Here is a 19,830-nt window from a genome sequence, read left to right on the forward strand (position 1 = left end):
TGCCAGGAGACAAGAATCAGCACCTAACTTTCACCTTCACTTTTAATTCAAGTCCTGCATGACATGTTTTCCCTCCTTCTGTAAGTTTTTACATTTCAAATTTCCTCTCCCCCCACTTTTACAAAGGATTTTCAATATAAATGCAGGTTTAAGCATTAATTCCACCACGTTGTACACCAGGTAAAGTGGCAAAACTCTTTCTATTCTGACTCTGCTTCTTTTCAGAAGATGCTCTATATTAAGCCATTACCTAAAGATTGGAGAATAACTGGTTTTGCTAATTTAATGTAATTTTAATTTTAATTACAAGCTCTGGTTGCTTATGTTGTTTCCATTACTGGCAGAAGGTCATGCTATTGCTTCCAGAGCTGTTGAGGTAATGGCTCTTAATTTCATCTTCATTAACAGTCACTGTGCCCTAGCAGGCACTTCCAGGACTCCAGACATGAACTGGCAATACAAGAGAATCCTTCTAGGAATGTTCATGCATGAATGTTGCCTTCTGTGCTTCTGAAGAGCCTTGGAAAGTTAAATAGCATTAAATACGAGCTCATAGTCTCACATTAGACATTGATGACTACATTGTCATTATCTAAGATTAGAAATCTGCTTGAAGAATGCAAGGTAAACTCCTCGGCATGGCTAAATTTAACAGCATTCCATTATTAGAATTTTTATTTTTCAGTGGTTTGATTCTAATTCATTATAAATAAAAGTATCATCCAGCTCTCACTAAAACCAAACTGAACTGGTTCAGAGTTACTTGAAATAAAGTGCTTCACTGTCAGACCTCACTTTAGCAGAAAGCTGACCATTTTCTAATGTGTAAGAAGAAAATCAGATTGCTCAGTACACAAACTCTGAACAAGTCTTTATGTAAGAAGAAATAAAAGATTAATTACTAAGAAACATTTCCCATGGATCTGTTCTGTGTATCTCCTTTATTCTGCAGAGGCTCCATATCCTCTACAACAGACCTACAACAACAGTATCTTATTTTTTTCTATATTTTCTAGGTATTTCCCAGAAGAACTACCACACATAATTAGTGCACAGTCATGTGCACAAGACTGTTGAACTGCCAGCTGGGCAACAATCAGCACATCTTCCATAAGAAACACAGAGTGGTTAACACAGGATACTGTTCAGGAACTGAACTGCTCTTACCTCTCCCTCTTGATGGAAGCACATATGAGTCTTTTCTATCCAGACACTACCATAAATCAAAATCCAAATACCTGTATCCAGTTTGAATGAATTTAATCAACAGGCTGAACAGTTCATAAGGTCGGGACAGACAGAGCTGCTCAAGCAGAGTGATTCCTTCACATTTAAGGAAAGACAAGCAAGAAGGCCAAACAAGACTAAAGGAAAAGCACTCAGCAGACTCAAGATCCTGACCTTAGGTATATGCTTGATACAAGCATTATTTTAGGTATGAGAACAAGGCCTATGGTAGATACACAATTAACACTGCTTATAGGAAATGTGCATCATGTCTGCTGATATGGACTCAAGCCACTGGTAAATATAGACAGCATGACTTCCCACTGAAGCCAACTCCCTGCAGCTCTTGGCTTAGGGGCAGACCTTTCAGTCTTCCCATGAAGTGCCTGTGAACCACAAAGGGCTGCTCTCCTGAGAGAATCGGGACCACAAATTACTAACCTCAGTAAGAAGCACATGGAAGTTTTTGCACAGAAAGGTGAGGACAACTAGTGCATGAATAGGCAGATCAGAAATCTACTTTTCATTCAGTTAGAAGAGTCCTCATGCTGCTCCCCTGTCTTGTATCTTGTCATAGCACTCCCACACCTGTCTCACCAAGACTTAAGTAGAAAGATAACAAGTATGGCAAGGAAATGCTGACTCCAACCACTAGAGTACAAAAGTTAACTTATTAACAGCTAACAATAGATTTGCCAGAGTCCAAGTCCAGCTCCAGGGTGAGCTACTTCACCTGCCTTCTGGCTCTGGGGATATAAAATGGGTTTCTTAATGCCTGCCTGCATAAGCACAGAGTAAAACTGCACAACCAGGACAAACTTGAGACAAAACGCAATGTTTTCAACTTTTTTTTCAACTACATTAAAACATCAATCAGCACTGTCTTTATTGCAAAGTCAAACATCCAGACTTCATTCAACCCTAACTCCTGAAGCCCAAGATGCATGCTTTTTGCCACCTAGAGGCCTCAAGAAATTTCTTTATATATAGTCAGAGGAAAACAGACAACATCAAAACATGCTTTTGAAATACACTAATCCTTGGATTTGATTGCTAGAATTAACTCTACATAGTTAATACCCACAGAATAACTAGCATATTAGAGACAGTAAGTCAGGAATGCAAAGCCCTGTGTGTGATCTAACAACCTAACACTGCTGAAGTTTAGAGGCAGAGTTCTGCTTCAGAGACAAAATGAATGAAGACATATACAAACAGCTGAAAAATTATATACAGTTGGTAGAGGGAGATTTTTCCTGAAGGATTATCATAGCCTAAATATTTCCTTAAGCCCTACCCCAAGAGTAGCTGACCCAGTATTGTTGGAGATGAGGTATCTACTTAAAAATAGAACTCCAACTACACAACTGATGCAGAACAAGGCACTATGAAGTCTAGACTCTGAATCAAAAGGATTTCAGAGCTTTTTTCCTCCCCCTGTATCTTCTCCCTGCCTTCAACAGACTGAACAACTGGTGTCAAACATTCAGGAGGAAAAGCCTGTTGATTGCCACTAAGACAGCTCCTGCAGCCTAATTTCTTCTGGAAAAATGGATGAGTCAAGGAAACAGGAGACAAAAAAGGTGCAAGCCCATTAAAAAAAACCCATTTTGCCAAAGAAAATAAACTGGGTTGCAAAAATTAGTGGTTATAAGTGCTGGAGAGCTTATACCACACATTTTTAGTGACTATTGTAATGGAACAACTAGGATACCAGAGCTTGCTGCTTGAAACAGCCATCTTAACCTACCTGCAACTCATATCCTGCCTGAAGTCAACAGGATTACTACAAAGATATATTTTGCATCCTAATATGAATCCTAGATTAAATCAGTACATTACTGAGATGCATTTTCTCTAAAGTCTGTTTCTCCTCATGTCCACAGACTGCAGCTCCTTTCATCCTGTAAGTCATGTCCTATTCTCTGTATTCTGGCCTGGGATGCTGTCGAGGTCCTTTGCAGGACCCTGTATGTGGGTTAATAGCAGACCTTCAATTAAGCAAGAAATTTCACTGTGCTCTGCAGGAGTACTAAGTGGAGTTCTGATTGGAGAATAAAGCCTACTGCACCCACTTCACATCTAAAAGCTTTACTCCTCTGTCCACAGAAAGCAGTTTGTGCCTATCATTAGATGCATGTGTTGCAACAATTGTGATTCAGCTTCACTATATAAGGATCGTATTTCAACAGTTGCTTCATTTGAAATCAGACTGGCTTGGAGACAATTTTGAGGTTTTGTGTGGCAACAGCAGAGAGATAAATACACAGGAAACACAAGAAGAAAGGCATTTTTGTCACTTGGCAGAAAATGAGACTTGTTCAGCTGAAGAAACCATCTTCCAGACTGTTTCAAGGAGAAAACAGAGGTAAGTGCCACCTGAAGACCCCCACAGCAGTAATGAACATCTTATAAATACCAAGACAGAATCTTCACTAGAGAAAATTTAAAACAAAGCCCATGATAAATCAAAATTTTACTCAAGTATTATGAGAAATTACAGCATGAAGACAGCACAGTCCATACTGCAACATTTTGCAACTTACATTGCTTTTTTAATAAAGATTCCTTTGTTCTGCACTTCAACTTCTGCTCTAATGTACTTTATTCCACTGAGCTTTTGGAAAATATGCTGTGGTCACTGACCATGTTTAATACATTGCTAAAATATACCACATGCATAGAGCAGTGCTTGCCTGCAGTGCTATCCACCTAATGGCCAAATCCTTCTGCTCAGAACCTTGCTATAAAACAACATTTCTGGGGTACAGGAGATTTCTATCACTTTAAGAAACAAAAGAAGTTGAATTTTTCCTTCAGCTTTGCTGACCTTAGCTACCCTCTTTTGAGAATTGCCACACAAGGTCAGAACAACTCTATATCCATAGGCTTGTTAGGAATTAGCTCTGTGAATGGGACTTCCCATAGGTCAGATGCCTCCTTCTGGACTTTGGCTTAAGGACTCAACTTCCCTTAGCTACCAGCACAGGCGTGTCTACATAACAAAACTTGCTAGTGAATATACTATTTGTAACCAGTGACCTTCATGAACCACCACGTGCTGCTGGGAAAAGGCTGAGGTAGCTCCCCAGGAAATGTAAGGTAAAATCCTGAAGAGAAGACCACCAGTATCAGGTGCCTTTGTCAGAATCCCTCCAAGGAAGTTTGCTAGCATTGTGCAGAGAAGCAACCCTGGCTGTGGAAGGAACCATCACCAAACAGCTGCACTGTTGCTGAAGTACAGGCCTATCAAGCAAGCATTTGCAAGCATGAAATCTCATCTTTGGAACTGGAATCAATATTTCTGACACTAACACCTTCTACAACTCTAGTTGCACTGCTTCAGTTCTCATAGTATTGTGGAAGAAAGCCCAGGGCAACACAAGGAAAACAGTGTGGCATACAGAGCTGTATGCTAAAAATGCCCAACCTTAATTTGAATTTGGTTATTTTGTTCAGACCAGTGTTAAAACCGTAATTAAAACCTGACTACATTCTGGTAACAGTGGAAAGTGAAACAGAAATATCTATCAATACACCCTTCTTGGAATTCCAGTTAGGTGGAACACAGGAGTCTATTTGCTTCTGTTCTCCTTGACCAGCAAGATATGTCAGTACCTTAAAACCTGTAAATATGCCTGTCTGCAGCTTCAACGCACAATAGCCAGCCCCTGAGAACAGGGAAAGTCTCCACTTTTCAAAGCTGCTTCCAGTTAAAATGACTTCCAGATATGGGAAAACAGGTTTGAACAATTCTCAATCACTGATCCAAGAACATGAGTAAAAGCACAACCTACACCGCACGTTACAGCTATTACACTTAAGAGATCCACATCCCTCTATGTCAATAGATGTATTTTTTTCTCAACTTGCATAGGCCAAAGTTAACTTTATTTACAAAAGAAAAGTCCAGATAAAGCAGAGACACCTGATGTACTTGTGTCAACAGGTACAAGATCTTCCTATATTCCACTCTTCTCATCTCTATCCCATGTAGAAACTTGGGATACTTTATGCTAAAAGCTAGTTTTAAAGTGTGGATTAGGGAAAATACAGCTACTGGTACCTTTCAGGTCCAAGCCTAAAACAAACCCATTCACTGTTCAGCTCTATACAGAGTATGTTATACTACTGACATTTCAACAAATCAGGATTAAAACCATTCACTGGATTAATACAAATTGTCTCTAATCCAACTAAGCTCAACGGATATTGCACCTTTCGTGAGCTCTTTCGTTTTTCTCCTGTTTCAGCTTCAGCTTTTTTAACCAGGCACTTCGAGCTCCAGTATTTTGTGAAGAGATGAATGGTGAACTTGAGTAGCTCATGATTCCTGACCTCAAACGAGAAGAAATCCTCTCCAGCTGTCTGAAACAAGACTTGGTCAAGCAACCTCTCCACCTCCTACTCTCATGGTTGAATTTCATGTGCTCTAGGTTAAAAAGTCAGGGAGTCCTGCTCAACTCAGAGATGTGTCTGTCTGCTTCAAGAATTAGAGATCTGCAAGTGAGCACTGGTGGCTCCAGGCTGAGATACAATCTTCAGTTGTATTCCAACCTTACGAGGCAGATCTCCCAACCAAGCAGATTGTCATATACCAAGGAGAACACAACATAATCTTTGCTGCTGGTGAACCAGAAAGCAGAATATCAGTTAGTAAGAAAAATGTATTTGCTCCACAGCCCCTTTTACCAACTATCACTAAGACAATGTATAAATTAAAAAGCTACATTCTCTGAAAACTAAGCAGATATTCTATGAGAAATACAGATCAGAGGAAAACCTAATCAATTTTCAGTGTACCATGACTAATCTTGGCATATATGGCACTGGAATAGCAATCACTGAGTACAAGTGAAAACAGTGTTGAACCCTGTCCTATTTTTAATCAGATGGAAGCCACAAACCTAGCCATTCTTCTGCTTAGTGTTGCATTTTCTTCTACCCTGATTGCTTTTACAGCTGGGGAAATAGCTACTTACAGCACTATTCTGCTGTAAAAAATATTTCTACTTAGAGCTACTGGGATTATAGTTGAGTGTGTCACAGAAAAGGAGGTCCTGTGGAGGCAAACTAAGAACATCTCCTTGGGACATTTAACCCCTTCCAATCTGTATCAGCTCCCCCAAGTGAAATTCTTAATTACAATTTACATGGCACTAAACTCTTTGCAAGGTTGTGCAGCAAACCATTGGCAGAGAATGAAACAGAACTCTGCACCAATTTCAAATAAAAATATATGTATATGGTCCATAATGTATTTAATGAAATTTGAAGGCAAGATTCTAGTGCTGTTAATTTGATGGTACATTTCCCCTGCATTAGTTCTGCCACAGAGCTATTTTTATTAATACCACCAACAGTTCACAAAAGCTGTTCTACAAAAAGAGCAGCTCACAGTTCATAGACTTTCATGGCTTCACAGTGCTTTTTGTGTGCATTAAACAAAAATGTTAGTCACATTTTAACCTAGACATATTCATATTTGTAATCACAGCCTGGAGTGTCGAAATGGAACACATCCTTATTAACTGAAATTTCCCAAGCCCAGTCTTTAGCCAGGTCAGCATGCAATATAGCATTACAAAAATAAGACTTAGCTTGTAACAACATTCAGGCTGCACACATGTGCTGAGAAAGGTGATCGACTCCACTTCCCTCAGCTTCTCACACATTCTTGGGAACCAAGAGAAAAGTGGAAATGAAAGCCTAACTGCTGTTCTAATGCCTTCTCCCCAGTAAAGCAACACTCATCACTATATGCTTCATCTAAGAAATAACCTGCTACTCTAAGGATGAGAGGTGGAGCGTCAGAGATATTCACTCTTTAAGAATACAGTATTTCATGCAAGCTAAGCTGGTATTTCAACTCATCAGGAACTTCCTTGCCTATTTCCCAACAGACCAATGAGCATTCTTGTCTCTTATTAACCATTTTTCACTGATACACTAACACTTCCTAAAAAAAACCTTCCACAATTTCCTTTGCTCAACCCAACCCAGAAGCAAAGAAGCAAAATTCCAGTCTCCAGTCACCACTAAAATAACATTTCTTGCCATCAGGAGATAAGAGTTCATTCACCCACTGGAAGTACACGTGGAGAAGGACACACCTTTGGAGTGCTTCCCCGAAGGCCTCTTGGGTAATGACTCCTCAATGGAATGTGTTGATGTATGTAATACATTTTCCAAACTGTTACTGACACTGTTGATGGGGGTCTCGGACCTTGGAGTGACCTGGAAAGAAAAAAACCACAAATATCCAATAAAATAAACTGAGGGAATGCACAAACATCACACCTTCCTCTGGAGTCAGCAGAACCACTCTGAAGGCAGCCAAGAAACATTTGCTTCTTTTAAAACCAAGGGGTGTCACTATTGATATTTCACAAGTAACAGTTCAGAGAAGTTGTTTTAGTCAGCAGCTATTCACAAATCTAGATTATCTTGGCTAATCTATAAAGCTACTTTAAAGTATAATTCTTTTTTGAACAATAGTCACACAGCAGTCAATTGTACAGATACTGCAAGACTGTGAACCTCTCCACACTGCAGCTCTTAACTTTTCAACATGAAACCTAGAGGAAAAGAGCTCTTGGAAAAGATCACTTATGTCACCTCTCTGCACAGATTCAAGGCATTTCAAAGTATTTCCACATAGATTACAAGGAACAAATTCCAAAGTAGAAAAAACCTCATTTTGTCATCCTTGCCATTTAAAAACCTGCTACAATGAAAGTTTTTCAATGAAAAAGTGCATACTAAAAAATTCTCAAGCAGGAAGCTGCATCAAAGCAAACTTTCCAAACTCTAACTAGCATAAGAAAACATTTTCACCATTATTTAGTACTACAGGAACAAACTACAAGTCGTTAGGAAAAGCAGCACTGAACACTGCCCACTCCAGCTGCTGTGCACAAGAGCGTTCACAATTACTTAGCAACACAGAAACATCTATTACTTTTAGTACAACATCCAATGTCTGCCTCATAAGGCAATTACTCTCTTGTTTTCTAGGTAATGAGAAGCAGAAGTGGGTGAATAGTTACATTAGCAGTACTGAACACAGGGTTTAAGTATTTTAAGGAGGAAAGTGTGCTTTAAAGAGGTAGTTAAGACCAAGCAGAGCACTCGTACTAACAACTGAATTACTTCAATGTCAATAACTACATTTTGACTAGACTTGAAATCCTGGTACAGAGATGTAATCAGATTTTAATGTGAATTTCAGCCTTCCACGAATCATGGAGGAAAAAAAGTGCATCTCTCCATACCAACTCAGCTGTCCTTTATTCATAGGAACTAATACCAGTGGCTGCACATCCCTGCAAGGCAAAAGGCTCACTCAGGCCCCAAGTACTTGAGACAGTGCCAGGAGTTTGGACAATTTATGCACAAAACAATACTCTGCTCACCCTACCATTAGCCTTACATACTGACCTCAGACTACACAATGCAAGTCAAAAATAGCACATCCCGACCTCTATACAATTACCTATTGTAAGCTCCATTTTACGACTGACGTTCATAGATTTCTATGCAGAATAAGTGAAAGACTTGATATATACTTAGCATCCATTAGAAGGCTTATATGAGCAAAGAAACCAACCCAGAGCGTGAAGGAAGCAAGATTTTAAGTGCTTGCTGTCCTTTTCAGCACTGTCAGCCTGCTTTTTGATCAAAAATAAAGTGCACTGTATGTTTCTCCGGGACAGCTTTCCAGTGCCAACAAGAACTTCATCTCCAGGTTTCATATTAGAAAGACTTGCCATTGAACTCCTAGCCATGAAACTTTTAAGAACAAGGGGAAAGTTAAAATCTCCTTGCCAAAGTCAGTCTTTACCAAAACTTCTCTCACACTGTGTCTCTCCTGGAGCTCATTAAACTCTCCCTCCCCTAGTGGATTGCTGCTGAGAGGAAGTTCCAGCAGGCTAAGCAATGACACCATCATCTTCCTGGCAAAGGAAGATTTCAGAAGAGCAACGAAGTACCAGCACAAGCCAGAAAATTAGATTCAGGCAGGACTATGTTATCCTGAACAACCAGGTTCTAAGTAGTTGGATAAATCAGCAAATAAACACTTCCAGCACTTGAAACTGAGTAAGAACATAGCCACATGGTGTCAGAAAAATCCCTAAACAAGCAATTTGTTAAAACATCCTGCCCTCCTACCTCCTAATCCCTTTTCTCCACTATCCACACACAAGCATCGCGTGCAGTTTGAAATTTGCATTTTGTTTACACATAACCCCCAATTCTTCCCATAAAGATTTAATTTTTACATACTTGGTAAAGATTAATTTAGGCCATATGTCTTGACTGGCTGAGCTCATGTACTATCTGATGCAGACGCACATCAAAGCAAAGCAGTTTCAAATTTGCCTAGAAAAACCACAGAGCTCTGATTAGTTCCAAATGGAGTGCTTTGTTAGTGAGCTGAATGGAGTTAGAACCAGCAAATTTGGCTGCTTAAAGCTTTCATTCCAAATTTTAAATACTTTTTTTTTCCCACTGACTTAAACATACCAATACTGCAAAGGTTTGGATTCATTTAGGAAAAGTAAAATAACAAAAAGTGTTTTGAAAATCAAAGTTTTATTTCCAAAACAGTAAGAGCTTTCTTTTATATATTTGAAGCCAAGCAAAACACAGAGGAACAATAACCATGAGCTGCATGAGCTGCAGAAGATCCTGTCCTGGAGGGCTGGGAGAAACACTGGCAAAAGCTTAACATCAGATGCCCAGGAAGGACGCATCCAAATTCCACTGTAGAAATTGAGTTTCAGGTAAATTCTGGGAGGAACATGCCCCATATATCTGAGCACTACTGCAATCTCTGGCTTGGGCTCAGCATAAGCAGTTACTAGTAAGCTGCCACTATATTCTGAATAAAGAACAAGACATTCCAGTGAGATAAAGATTCAGAGAAGTGGTAAGCAAACTGCTTTGGACCTTCTTGGATCTGTAGCATCTCTGCAGAAATCCATTAAAGAACAAGCATCTGCTGTTCAAGAGCTATTAAAGGCTTGGTTTCAAAAGCAGTTAACAGTCCACAGTAAAGGTGGATAAGCTGGCATCAGAGACCAGAAATGCTCAGGCTGTGTAGCATCACAAATCACAGGAGTGACATTTTAGAAATGCACAAAAATTCACAAATCATTCAAGGTCTCAGAGGGCACAGCATCAGACATTTGAAATGAAGACTTTGAATTTTTCAACATAAATGATTTGAGAACATCAGCAGAAACAGTCCATGAATACTAATCAAATACAACAGCAGCCCCAGACAGTTACAGCAACAGAAATATTCTTCATTATATCCAATCTTACCCTTAGTACAGCATTTTGTACAGACCCAAAGCCTTCTGTTACACAAATGCATGGTTTCATTAGATCATTCATAAATTGTTCTAACATAAGAATGGCCCGTAGGCTTATTTAATGATTCTAGAAGATGCATCACTCAAATGGGTGCAGAAGCTATTTTTACTCAACTCTAATGTTGCATCTGCTCCCTCCAGAGGAAAGCATCTGGCCCATAGATGAACTTCTCATTTTCCAGATTAAAACTTTGCTTGTCGTTTGAATTCCAAGTTAATGTAGTAGCCATAACTGAAAATAAAGAAAATTCATCATTACCTAATGACTGAGGCTCAGTCTGAATACTGATGTGCCTCATTCTCCCTTAGCAATAAAAAAAAGTATCAAAACTGGTATCAGCTCCTGAAAAGCACATCCTTCCCAGCAAGGGCTTGACAGAATGATCACAGAACACTGCCCTGAAGCCCTCAACCCCCAGAAGTTAATCAGGGAGAGGAACAATTACTTTGACTCAGGGGTCAAACATGTCAAGACATCAGTTACTAGAATTTTAACCATTATCACTTTTTTTCAACTTTTCACCTGCCAGCAAATAATATTTTTTTCAGCAGAATGCAGTGATTTTCCTCAGCAGAGATGTTCTAACAGGCAGAGATCTTCCTGGGACAGCAAAAAGAGTTCTAGAAAGCTCTCTAAAATCCTTGATCCATTAAAAAGCACACAGAAAAAGAAAAAATATTTTAAAAAGCACAAAGTAAAAGCATCAGGAGCAGTTACCTTACCAGGTTTCTCCTTCTACCTGACAGGGCTTTGCCACTGTTCAAGACAGTGGAAAACAACATGGAAAATGGCAAATCTGGGAAGCTACATTCAGTAACTGTTTGCTCTGCTCCCCAGGGCCAATGCCTAACATTTAATATAGCCAAGTCTTTCATAAAAATAAAAGGACTGATAGAAGTCAAACTTAATGTGGTAAGAATTTTACTGAAAACAGATAATTATACATTCCTTTTAAAAATAACTAGGCAGAACACAAAAAATATATGGTTTAATAGTGAAATATTTGCTGACTTAGGTTGAAGTGGAGCCAATACTAATAATCAACATAGCTTATACCTAAAGTGTAACATGACTTATAATTTAAGGAAACAAGGATAAAATATCCAAGGGAATAATGCACAGATTTCTGTACCTAGTTATGTATGAAATTTAGGTCATACATTACACAGGAAAAGGGAACAAACTCTAAAAGCAAGGAATCAGTTAAGTGAGATACTGGGGCTGCAGCTGGAAGACACACAAACACATTATCCCATTGATCTCACAGGAAAACGTTTTCACACGATGTTCAGCCTTCAAAAGTGGCCCCAGACATATTGGGAAAGTCCCACAGATTAATGATTCTGCCAACACTTGCAGCAGAAGTCTCCATTTGAAAAAGGTTTTGATCATCATGAACTGACCTCTCTGTTAGAGGCTGATGCAGATAACACCTAAGAGTGCACTCAGGAACTGGAGTGCTGAAGTCTGAGAAGCCAAAACAAGTCAACTCCATTCATTCCTGCCAGTTTCATATTAGTGAGTATTATCAGCAGTTTATTTTGAAGTTAATACCAAGGTCTTTAGCACAGTGCAATCCTGTTTGCAAAGATGCTCCAGCAGAAGCTCCATGGCAAGGATACTGCACTAGCCTCCTCAGGCAAGTAAGGGGCTGTTTCCCAGTGCAGGTGCAGAACTCAGGCTCCCAAATCATTTGGGAAATAAAAATGCATTGCTAACAATCAGCTGTCAGTCTAGTGATGCACGAGGTTGTTCAGTAGGCCCAGTCTGAGCCAGAAACAAGAGCAAGGACTTGAGATTACAAAATCTAGAGGACCAAAACTGAGCAAACATCTTCTTGTGAGTAGCAACAAGGCACAAGTCTGTCCAGCTGCTTATGAACCCACAGCCTGGGGCACCAGGTCTGCACTGACATCCACATACAAACACCTGACTTCTCCCACCAGGAGAACAAAATGTAAACCACTCTTTTTCAAGATTTGGGTTCTTCCACAAGGATGTTTAAGGAACATTTAAAACACACCTAACTTTTCACATAGCTAGTAAAGTCCTCAACACTTAATTTTACAGGTGTTTAGTTGCTTTGTTGGACTGGGACAGGAATACAACCAGAAGTGTTTGGTTTGTGCTAGACATGTGTGCAGTTCCAACTGCCAGGTCCTACCAAAAAAAACAAGATGTAAGCATCAGGTGCAATGAAGTCAGGTCTGTCCATGTTTCTCTACAGCTACAAAAACAAAGTCCCACACCTATTCTCCTAGAAAGCTGGTAAGAAGGTTTCCATAGTTAAATAAATGGTGAAGAGGCAACGCAGTGAAATGGGATAATAGATCAGAAGCTTTTGTCCTGTGAGACTGTTACTGGAATGAAATGAGCCATGCAGTGCTTAAATGTTATGGGACAATCACACCTGCTACCAGGCTCCATTATAGATTCATTAGAGCAGATGGACCAAAAAAGCCTGCGCTGTATTTTATAGACCAGGTCATTTCAAAGACAACCCTTCACTTAAAGAATTGCCAATACTTTGTTAATACTAGGAACATAAATTTAGCATAGAGTAACTTGAATTACACTGTGCTGTGCTTGCCATTCAAGAGTCAGAAGCATTTGATAACACCTGGCAACTCTAGTTTCTGCAAAGATGTGCACTTCCCCTGTAAGCCAAACAAGTTTCAGAATTCTTTAATATTAGCTAACACACTATTTTCTGCCACCACTATGCAGTCTCCAACAGCTAACCACATGAGCTTGCCAAACAGGCAAAATATGTGGGATTTTGCACTGAAATAATAAATTGAGTTAAAATCCGAACTCTAAAGGAAAAAGCTCTCTATAAAAGGCAACAGAAAACCCAGTATTGATACAAACAAGCTACAAAACAACAGCGTGTTCCATCTACCTGATCTTCCACAATTTACTACAGCTCACTGGGCAACAATCCCCAGTTCACTCACACTGGGCTAAATCAAGGCACTTGAATTCTAGTTTTCTGGTGCATGAGGCATATTTCAAAAAAGAAAGATGCTTAATTTCTCATTAAAAAAAGAAAAAATCTGAATTTTACAAACCAATAATTAAAAGCACCTCAAAATCAAAACAGACAACCAGACATTGAAAGAGATACTACTGCTCTGTATCCAGGCTCTGATATACAAGCAATGTCTCTGTTTCTTCCCATGAATGCTACCAAACCCTACAAGCATGGCCACCAGGAGGGAAAATTACCTTAAACCTCCCAAGAGAATTCAAAGTGTAGGACGGTCTGCTATACCAGCCTTTAGCCCCTAATTATATCTGCATTTAAAATGCTAATATTATGTGGACTTTAGACCTCCCACCCTTAGGTTTACAGCATATGGCTGGGAAATTGCCCCCACAGGTCCAGTACATATATTTGGGAGGTAAAAGGAGTGAAAAAAGCTATTCTAAAATCTGCTGAAGTGTATTTTGAGCAATGACACCATAAGCCTTTCCCTGGTTCATTGCCACTCAGGTCTCTTCTGCAACTGACAAATTAACAAGGTTGGCAGAAGTTCTCTGACAAGCCACAAATTCACTGAGTTGTATTTCTTCTTCCTTCCCCTCCTCAATACCCACTTAAGTAATGAGTGTAATAAAATTACTTACAGTGGGGAAAAAGATGACACTGGAAAAGAATTCATAATATGCGTGAAAAATGCTCACTTTCACAATTTATTATCATGAATTGGCTGGTCTTTAAAATTAAGAACTTAGCCTTAAGTAATTGATCTTATAATTTCTGGATCACTTCAGCTATTTACAAAAATCCTGAAGCACTGTACTGGCCAGTTCCTCGTGTTGAAGAGTTTATCCCTCCCAATGCTTATTACTGAATAATCACACCAATGGGACCTGAGAAAAAAAATCTACTTTAGCATGACATAAGAGCAAGGAATGTAGATGTTTGCTCATTACAAAACCCATGCAAAAAAACCCCGAAACAACACAGATCTAGACCATATCAACATCTATTTACCAGATGTAATCCCCATTTCAAATCTAAATAGGGAACAACTTCAATGCAACTTGCTTCAATTCTTTTGCCAAAGTGTAAAGTCAAATTCTAGTTTAAGCATGACAATGGTTCTCATTTCTACAAACTAGATCCAGTATTCCTGTAATATTCACAGAAACTCTTATCTCTACTGACAAAGTAGATCCAGTATTTCTGTAATATTCACAGAAACTCTTATCTCTACTATGTTTTGGAAATGACATTCCTATGTTTGTCTTTTTTTTTTTAGAAAAAAAAGCACTCAAGAACAAGTAGTAGAATACAGTATTAGAATATAGAAGATGACTACACACATCCCTTTACCAGAGCACACTTGAAAAGTATCACAGATGCAGCAGCACTGAGAAGTTCACAGAAGAACCAAAGCTCTACTCTGCTAGAAAAAGGCAGTACACTACCTCATCTTCAACTAAAAAGATGACAGAGTCTCAGTTCTAGCAATTCCAATATTTTTAAATAGCTAAACCAAATGGTTAAACACTTCCAAACAAGGCTGCTGCTCAGTACCTTTGAAGTTAGACACTGGAATGCTTGTTAGGTGTGGTTAACTACTGCTGGCTCTGCTTCTCCAAGCAGGATCAGCATACAGCTTGTACACCAATTTCTTTAAATCAGTTGGAAGTCTGGTACAGTTCAAAATGTCCAGCACCTTACAAAAGGCATTTTTATTCCAGAAGAGATTAGGCCTACCTCAGTGTTGCTTAACTGACAACAATAGCTACAAGGTAATTAGTAGAAAAGAGAGAAAATTAACAAAGTGAAGTGAAACACACTCTTAAAGCAAAAACTTTGTTCAGTTTGCACAGAAAATGGGAAAACCAACATTATTAGCTCAAAACATTTTTTGGCTGCTCTGTCCTTGATATCTGGATGTAGAATCCACTTCCCAAGCAATCTAATTTAGGTTCTTAAATTCAAGTCCCTCACATAACATGATTAGGGAAAGTGAATTCAGTGGTAATTAATACTGTAACTACATGAGACTGTTGTCTTCCACGAAGCTTTTTATATGCTAAGCTCATTTCTGAAAACACTGCAGGCTTGAGACTGAACCATTTTATCTGTCACAAAAACTTTTAAAGGGAGAAATTCGTCAGAACTGGAAGCCTCACATTTCTTAACTGGAGCATCTATCTGTAAGCATGTGTAATCCCTCTTGCCTCAAGTACCCAGAATCCTAAAACGAGATACAAAGATTGGCACATGTCACCAGCTGGAAGCTACAAGACCTGCCCCTACAGCTCCTGAGCTTAGTTTAATGTGGTTTTGAAAGTGAGATAATTCCTGAGATAGCAACTAGTGATACCAGTGATTAAAGGCCTCTAATCCCAGCTAGTAAACTGCTGTTAACGTGGAATCTACTAAAGCTATTAAATACCTTCAGTGGGTTAGGAGGCTAAATATTAGGTTTTTCATTATTCATTCTACCCTACAAAGCTGGAATAAAAGCCATAAAGACAGCTGACATAGATCACTTAATACCTACATTGCTTGCCATGTTAGGACTTAAGGATTCAGCTTCAACCTAATAAGTAGTAGTTTTTTCCATCTCATTGTTCCACAGATGAAAAAAATAACTGAAATATTTTTGAAGATGGCATAAGCAACTTCAATCACCTGCAGCAAACAATGCAGAAAGATGAAGGTAGTTGAAATGGACCCTGCAGAACATCAGCTCAATGCAGCTCCCAATAGATAGTCTTAAGTTATTCCTGAGATTCAGATGGACCATGGAATTAGCAAGGGTGAAAAATAGCATCTTATGCTATAAACTTGAAATAGCCCTTGGTGCAGTATTTGGAAGCTGACTAGGCAAGAGCCCTTCTTCCCATTCACAAGGTACCAACCCAAAACAGCCACATAACTACAGTGTCACTGACTCTTATTTCCTTTCAGCTGCAAACAAGCCAGACCTACTATTTATGACCCTGGTTCTGCAGCTGAGGCCACAACCAGATCATGGCACTAACAACACTGAAGAGCTCTTGTCACAGCCAGCTAGCAGAGCAGGCACCAAGCAGCCAAAGAACTCTTATTTCTACAGAATGATCCCAAGGAGTAGACAAAACAACTCCAAGAAATACAAGGTGACAGATTCATACAAGGGAACATCTAGTCATGTCCTCAGTGCTACCAAGGCATGTGGACTTCTTGAGACAAGTCAGCCCATGCAGAGATTCATATTCTTGTGTCTCGATGAGTGCCAGCACCCCAGTAGGTTCTGGGCTGTCATGATCTCCAAGACATAAGGGGTTCTGTAAAAACAGCACCACTACAGCCTCAAAGCAACCAGGAATTAATAAAAACTATGTTTTCACCTATAGTGAAGAGATACCTTGTCAGAAATCATACAGATTAAAAATCTGAATGTGTGGTTCAAGATGCTGTGAGATGGTTTAGGCATTTCTCCCTTCCCTGAGGATCCCAACTTGCAGTGGCAACTTGCCTACCAAATGATGTACACATGGACAGCACAAGACACTCGGCTGCTGGTTTTCATGTGCCCTGATGCTTCCAGCTCCCACTCCTCTACAGAGAGCAGCAGTTTGCAGCTCTAGGCTCTGTACACCAGCACAGAAATAAACCTTCAGATGCTAGGATCTAAGTGCTGGCCAGAAAACCATCCTCTTCTGTGGTAAAGGCATAAAAGACAGCTGAACAGGCACCCTAAGGTGTAAAACCAGCCTGAAAACTCTGTTGCATCACCTCCACTTCAAAATAAGCCCATTACAGTTCATACCAGGTACTGAAGTTTTTAAAGACCTGATATAGATGTACCCCTGGACTTCATTTAAAGACAATTGGCACTGTTTCACTTTTTAAAAACCATAAACCACCTGAGACCTTACGCCTACAAGCAAAAAGTTTGAAGAATCCACAACTCAAATCCTGCAAGCACTGGCACCATTCAAAATCAGAAGAAAATACAGGACAAGGGGCAGAAATTATCAACTTCCCAGAGACTAAGGCCTGCTGTAGAAAGGGCAGTGTTGTCTTCACTGAGAGCAAGGAAACCTCATGTACATTTTGTGCCATGAAGTAGAAACCATGAATCTAATAATTACTGACCTACTTTAAGGCAGCCACAGCCACCTTTTCCCATAAAGATTCATATAATCCAGGAATAATCTCAAAACCCACACATTAAAGCAAAAATACACAGGCAGCTGTTTGGATCTTCCTTGCAGTCAGCAACTGCAGCTGTAAAGGACAACAAAAAGCAGTGGTTTGCATCACTAACCAACTTTAAATGTGTTCACTAACCCTAAAGCAACTTGAAGAATCATGGAATGTTCACAGTAATTTCCAGTCTCTTCATGACTATACTATTTCTTTTTGAGAGATTTCACGGCAAGATGTGGAAGAGATAGGAGATGGAAGGAGGACTGCAAGCTCCAACCCTCTGGCAAAAAGGTTGTAGATAGTAGTATGAAGGTGGGTCATATTTTAAGAAGACTAAACAGAAGCAGCACAAAGAAAAAAGAACAGAGCACTGCTAAGCTTTTCTGTTGCATCTCCCTGAATAAATGATTTAAATGAAAATCATCAAGAATTGTAAGGGACTCCTGGGTACACAGAAAAACAGGTAGTGACACAAGTGTGAGTCCCTATTCCCACAGTCAACACAAGGGAAATGCTGAAGGATAACTAGCCCTGCTCACAAAGGGCTCCCTATTTGCATGCCATGACACAGCCAGCTTCCAAAAGTTAGTTTCTCAGGACCTCAAATGGTGACCACTTGTCCAGTTCATTTTCTAAGGATGAGCTTGAAGAGGTCTGAGCTTGAGAACCCAGGAGCAGCATTCACACCATTTAACACACAGCACTGACTTCAAGTCCCAGCTCAGTACAGCTCAAGCTGTAGTAAAGTAACAAGAGTGATGAGAAAGTCCTGGCTCTGAGGAAGAAATTCTCCTCCAACTCTGAAGAGAAGGAAGAGAGCAGGACTCTTGGCAGGCAGCAGCCCAGTGCAGCTCACTTTCTCTTGACATCTGCATTGTTTTTTTCTAGGTGATGTTACAACACAAGTATTGTCACAACATAACTTGGTAACATCACAAGATCTAAGTCCACAGAGCTGGAATTTATTTGTGCATACTTAAACAGGGCTGAATGGAGAAAGACATTGTTTTTTCCACTTGCCTCATCCAACTCCTGCTTTAAGCCAACTGCTTACTCTAAAAGTAGCAAAATCACCCAGCTATCAACTTTGAAAAAATTTAACAATCTTAAAAAAGGAAATCTGCATCTGTTCAAACAAAACACATACTCAAGAGACCATGCAAGCCAAGAAACCTTTTTTGTTCCCTTTCAACTATTCTGTACTCAGCGACCAATATTCTTCAATGCCAATTTCTTAAAATAATATATTTTTAAAGAGACACTCCTTCAGTGAGTTCAGAAGGAAAAAAATACATACAGAATCAAGTAACAGTCCTGTATGCCTTGTTTGGAAGTGTTTAACCATTTGATTTAGCTATTTAAAAGTGTTGGAATTGCTAAAAAATGGTAGGATGGATCCTCCATCCATCTTAGATTGACACAAATAGTGCTGGAGTTTTTCAGCTACATAAATCATGCTCTCTTTGTGAAGCTTTGAAGGCATACTCTAAAAACTGTTCTTGCCTGCACAGTTTTACCTCTTTTTTTGGCTCATCTTAATTTGGGAAAACTTGTATATGATTTACAGCCTTTCCTTCCAAACCCAGGGCCCCTGCATCTTTTGAATAAGGGAAGTTGTAAGAAGTTAAGTCTCTGAAAGGAAGCTTTTTCTGCTTTTAATTATACCCTTCTACATTCTGTGTGAAATACTCTTTCACAGCTATATTTTATTCATATAAGTGTTTAAACTGAATAAGGAGGCATTCCCATAGACCCTTTTCTTTTCTCCTTAAAACATCAGGAACATGCACTGTCTAAAGACACAGGAAGGGAAGATTAAGAGAAATATGAAGTTTAATAACACTCACCTAAATTTCACTATTAAAGCAGTGGTAGCAAATACAAAATCATGAAGAAATTTGTATTCAGGGGAAGATGGAGCACAGATTTTCTGTCTCACTCTCAAGTTCAATGCTCAACAGAACAGAATCTCTACTGAGCCTCAGAAAGAGCTTTATCTAGGATATTGCCCCAAGGTAGGGATTTCTGTAGCTGTGAGGTACATCTCTTGCAATAGAAGG

The 19,830-nt window shown here is 39.4% G+C and overlaps 1 protein-coding gene across 1 annotated transcript in view; it reads right to left on the bottom strand.

The window, feature by feature from the left end:
* ZCCHC14 (zinc finger, CCHC domain containing 14) overlaps nt 1-19,830 on the bottom strand; it is a 51,271-nt gene that overhangs the window by 30,314 nt on the left and 1,127 nt on the right. The window contains exon 2 of the mRNA XM_010001104.1: nt 7,341-7,464. Coding sequence (XP_009999406.1) covers nt 7,341-7,464 — 124 coding nt within the window. The remainder of the gene's footprint in view (nt 1-7,340; nt 7,465-19,830) is intronic.

Source organism: Chaetura pelagica, unplaced genomic scaffold (assembly GCF_000747805.2).
Source record: "Chaetura pelagica isolate M959 unplaced genomic scaffold, ChaPel_1.0 scaffold227, whole genome shotgun sequence".
Taxonomy (NCBI): domain Eukaryota; kingdom Metazoa; phylum Chordata; class Aves; order Apodiformes; family Apodidae; genus Chaetura; species Chaetura pelagica.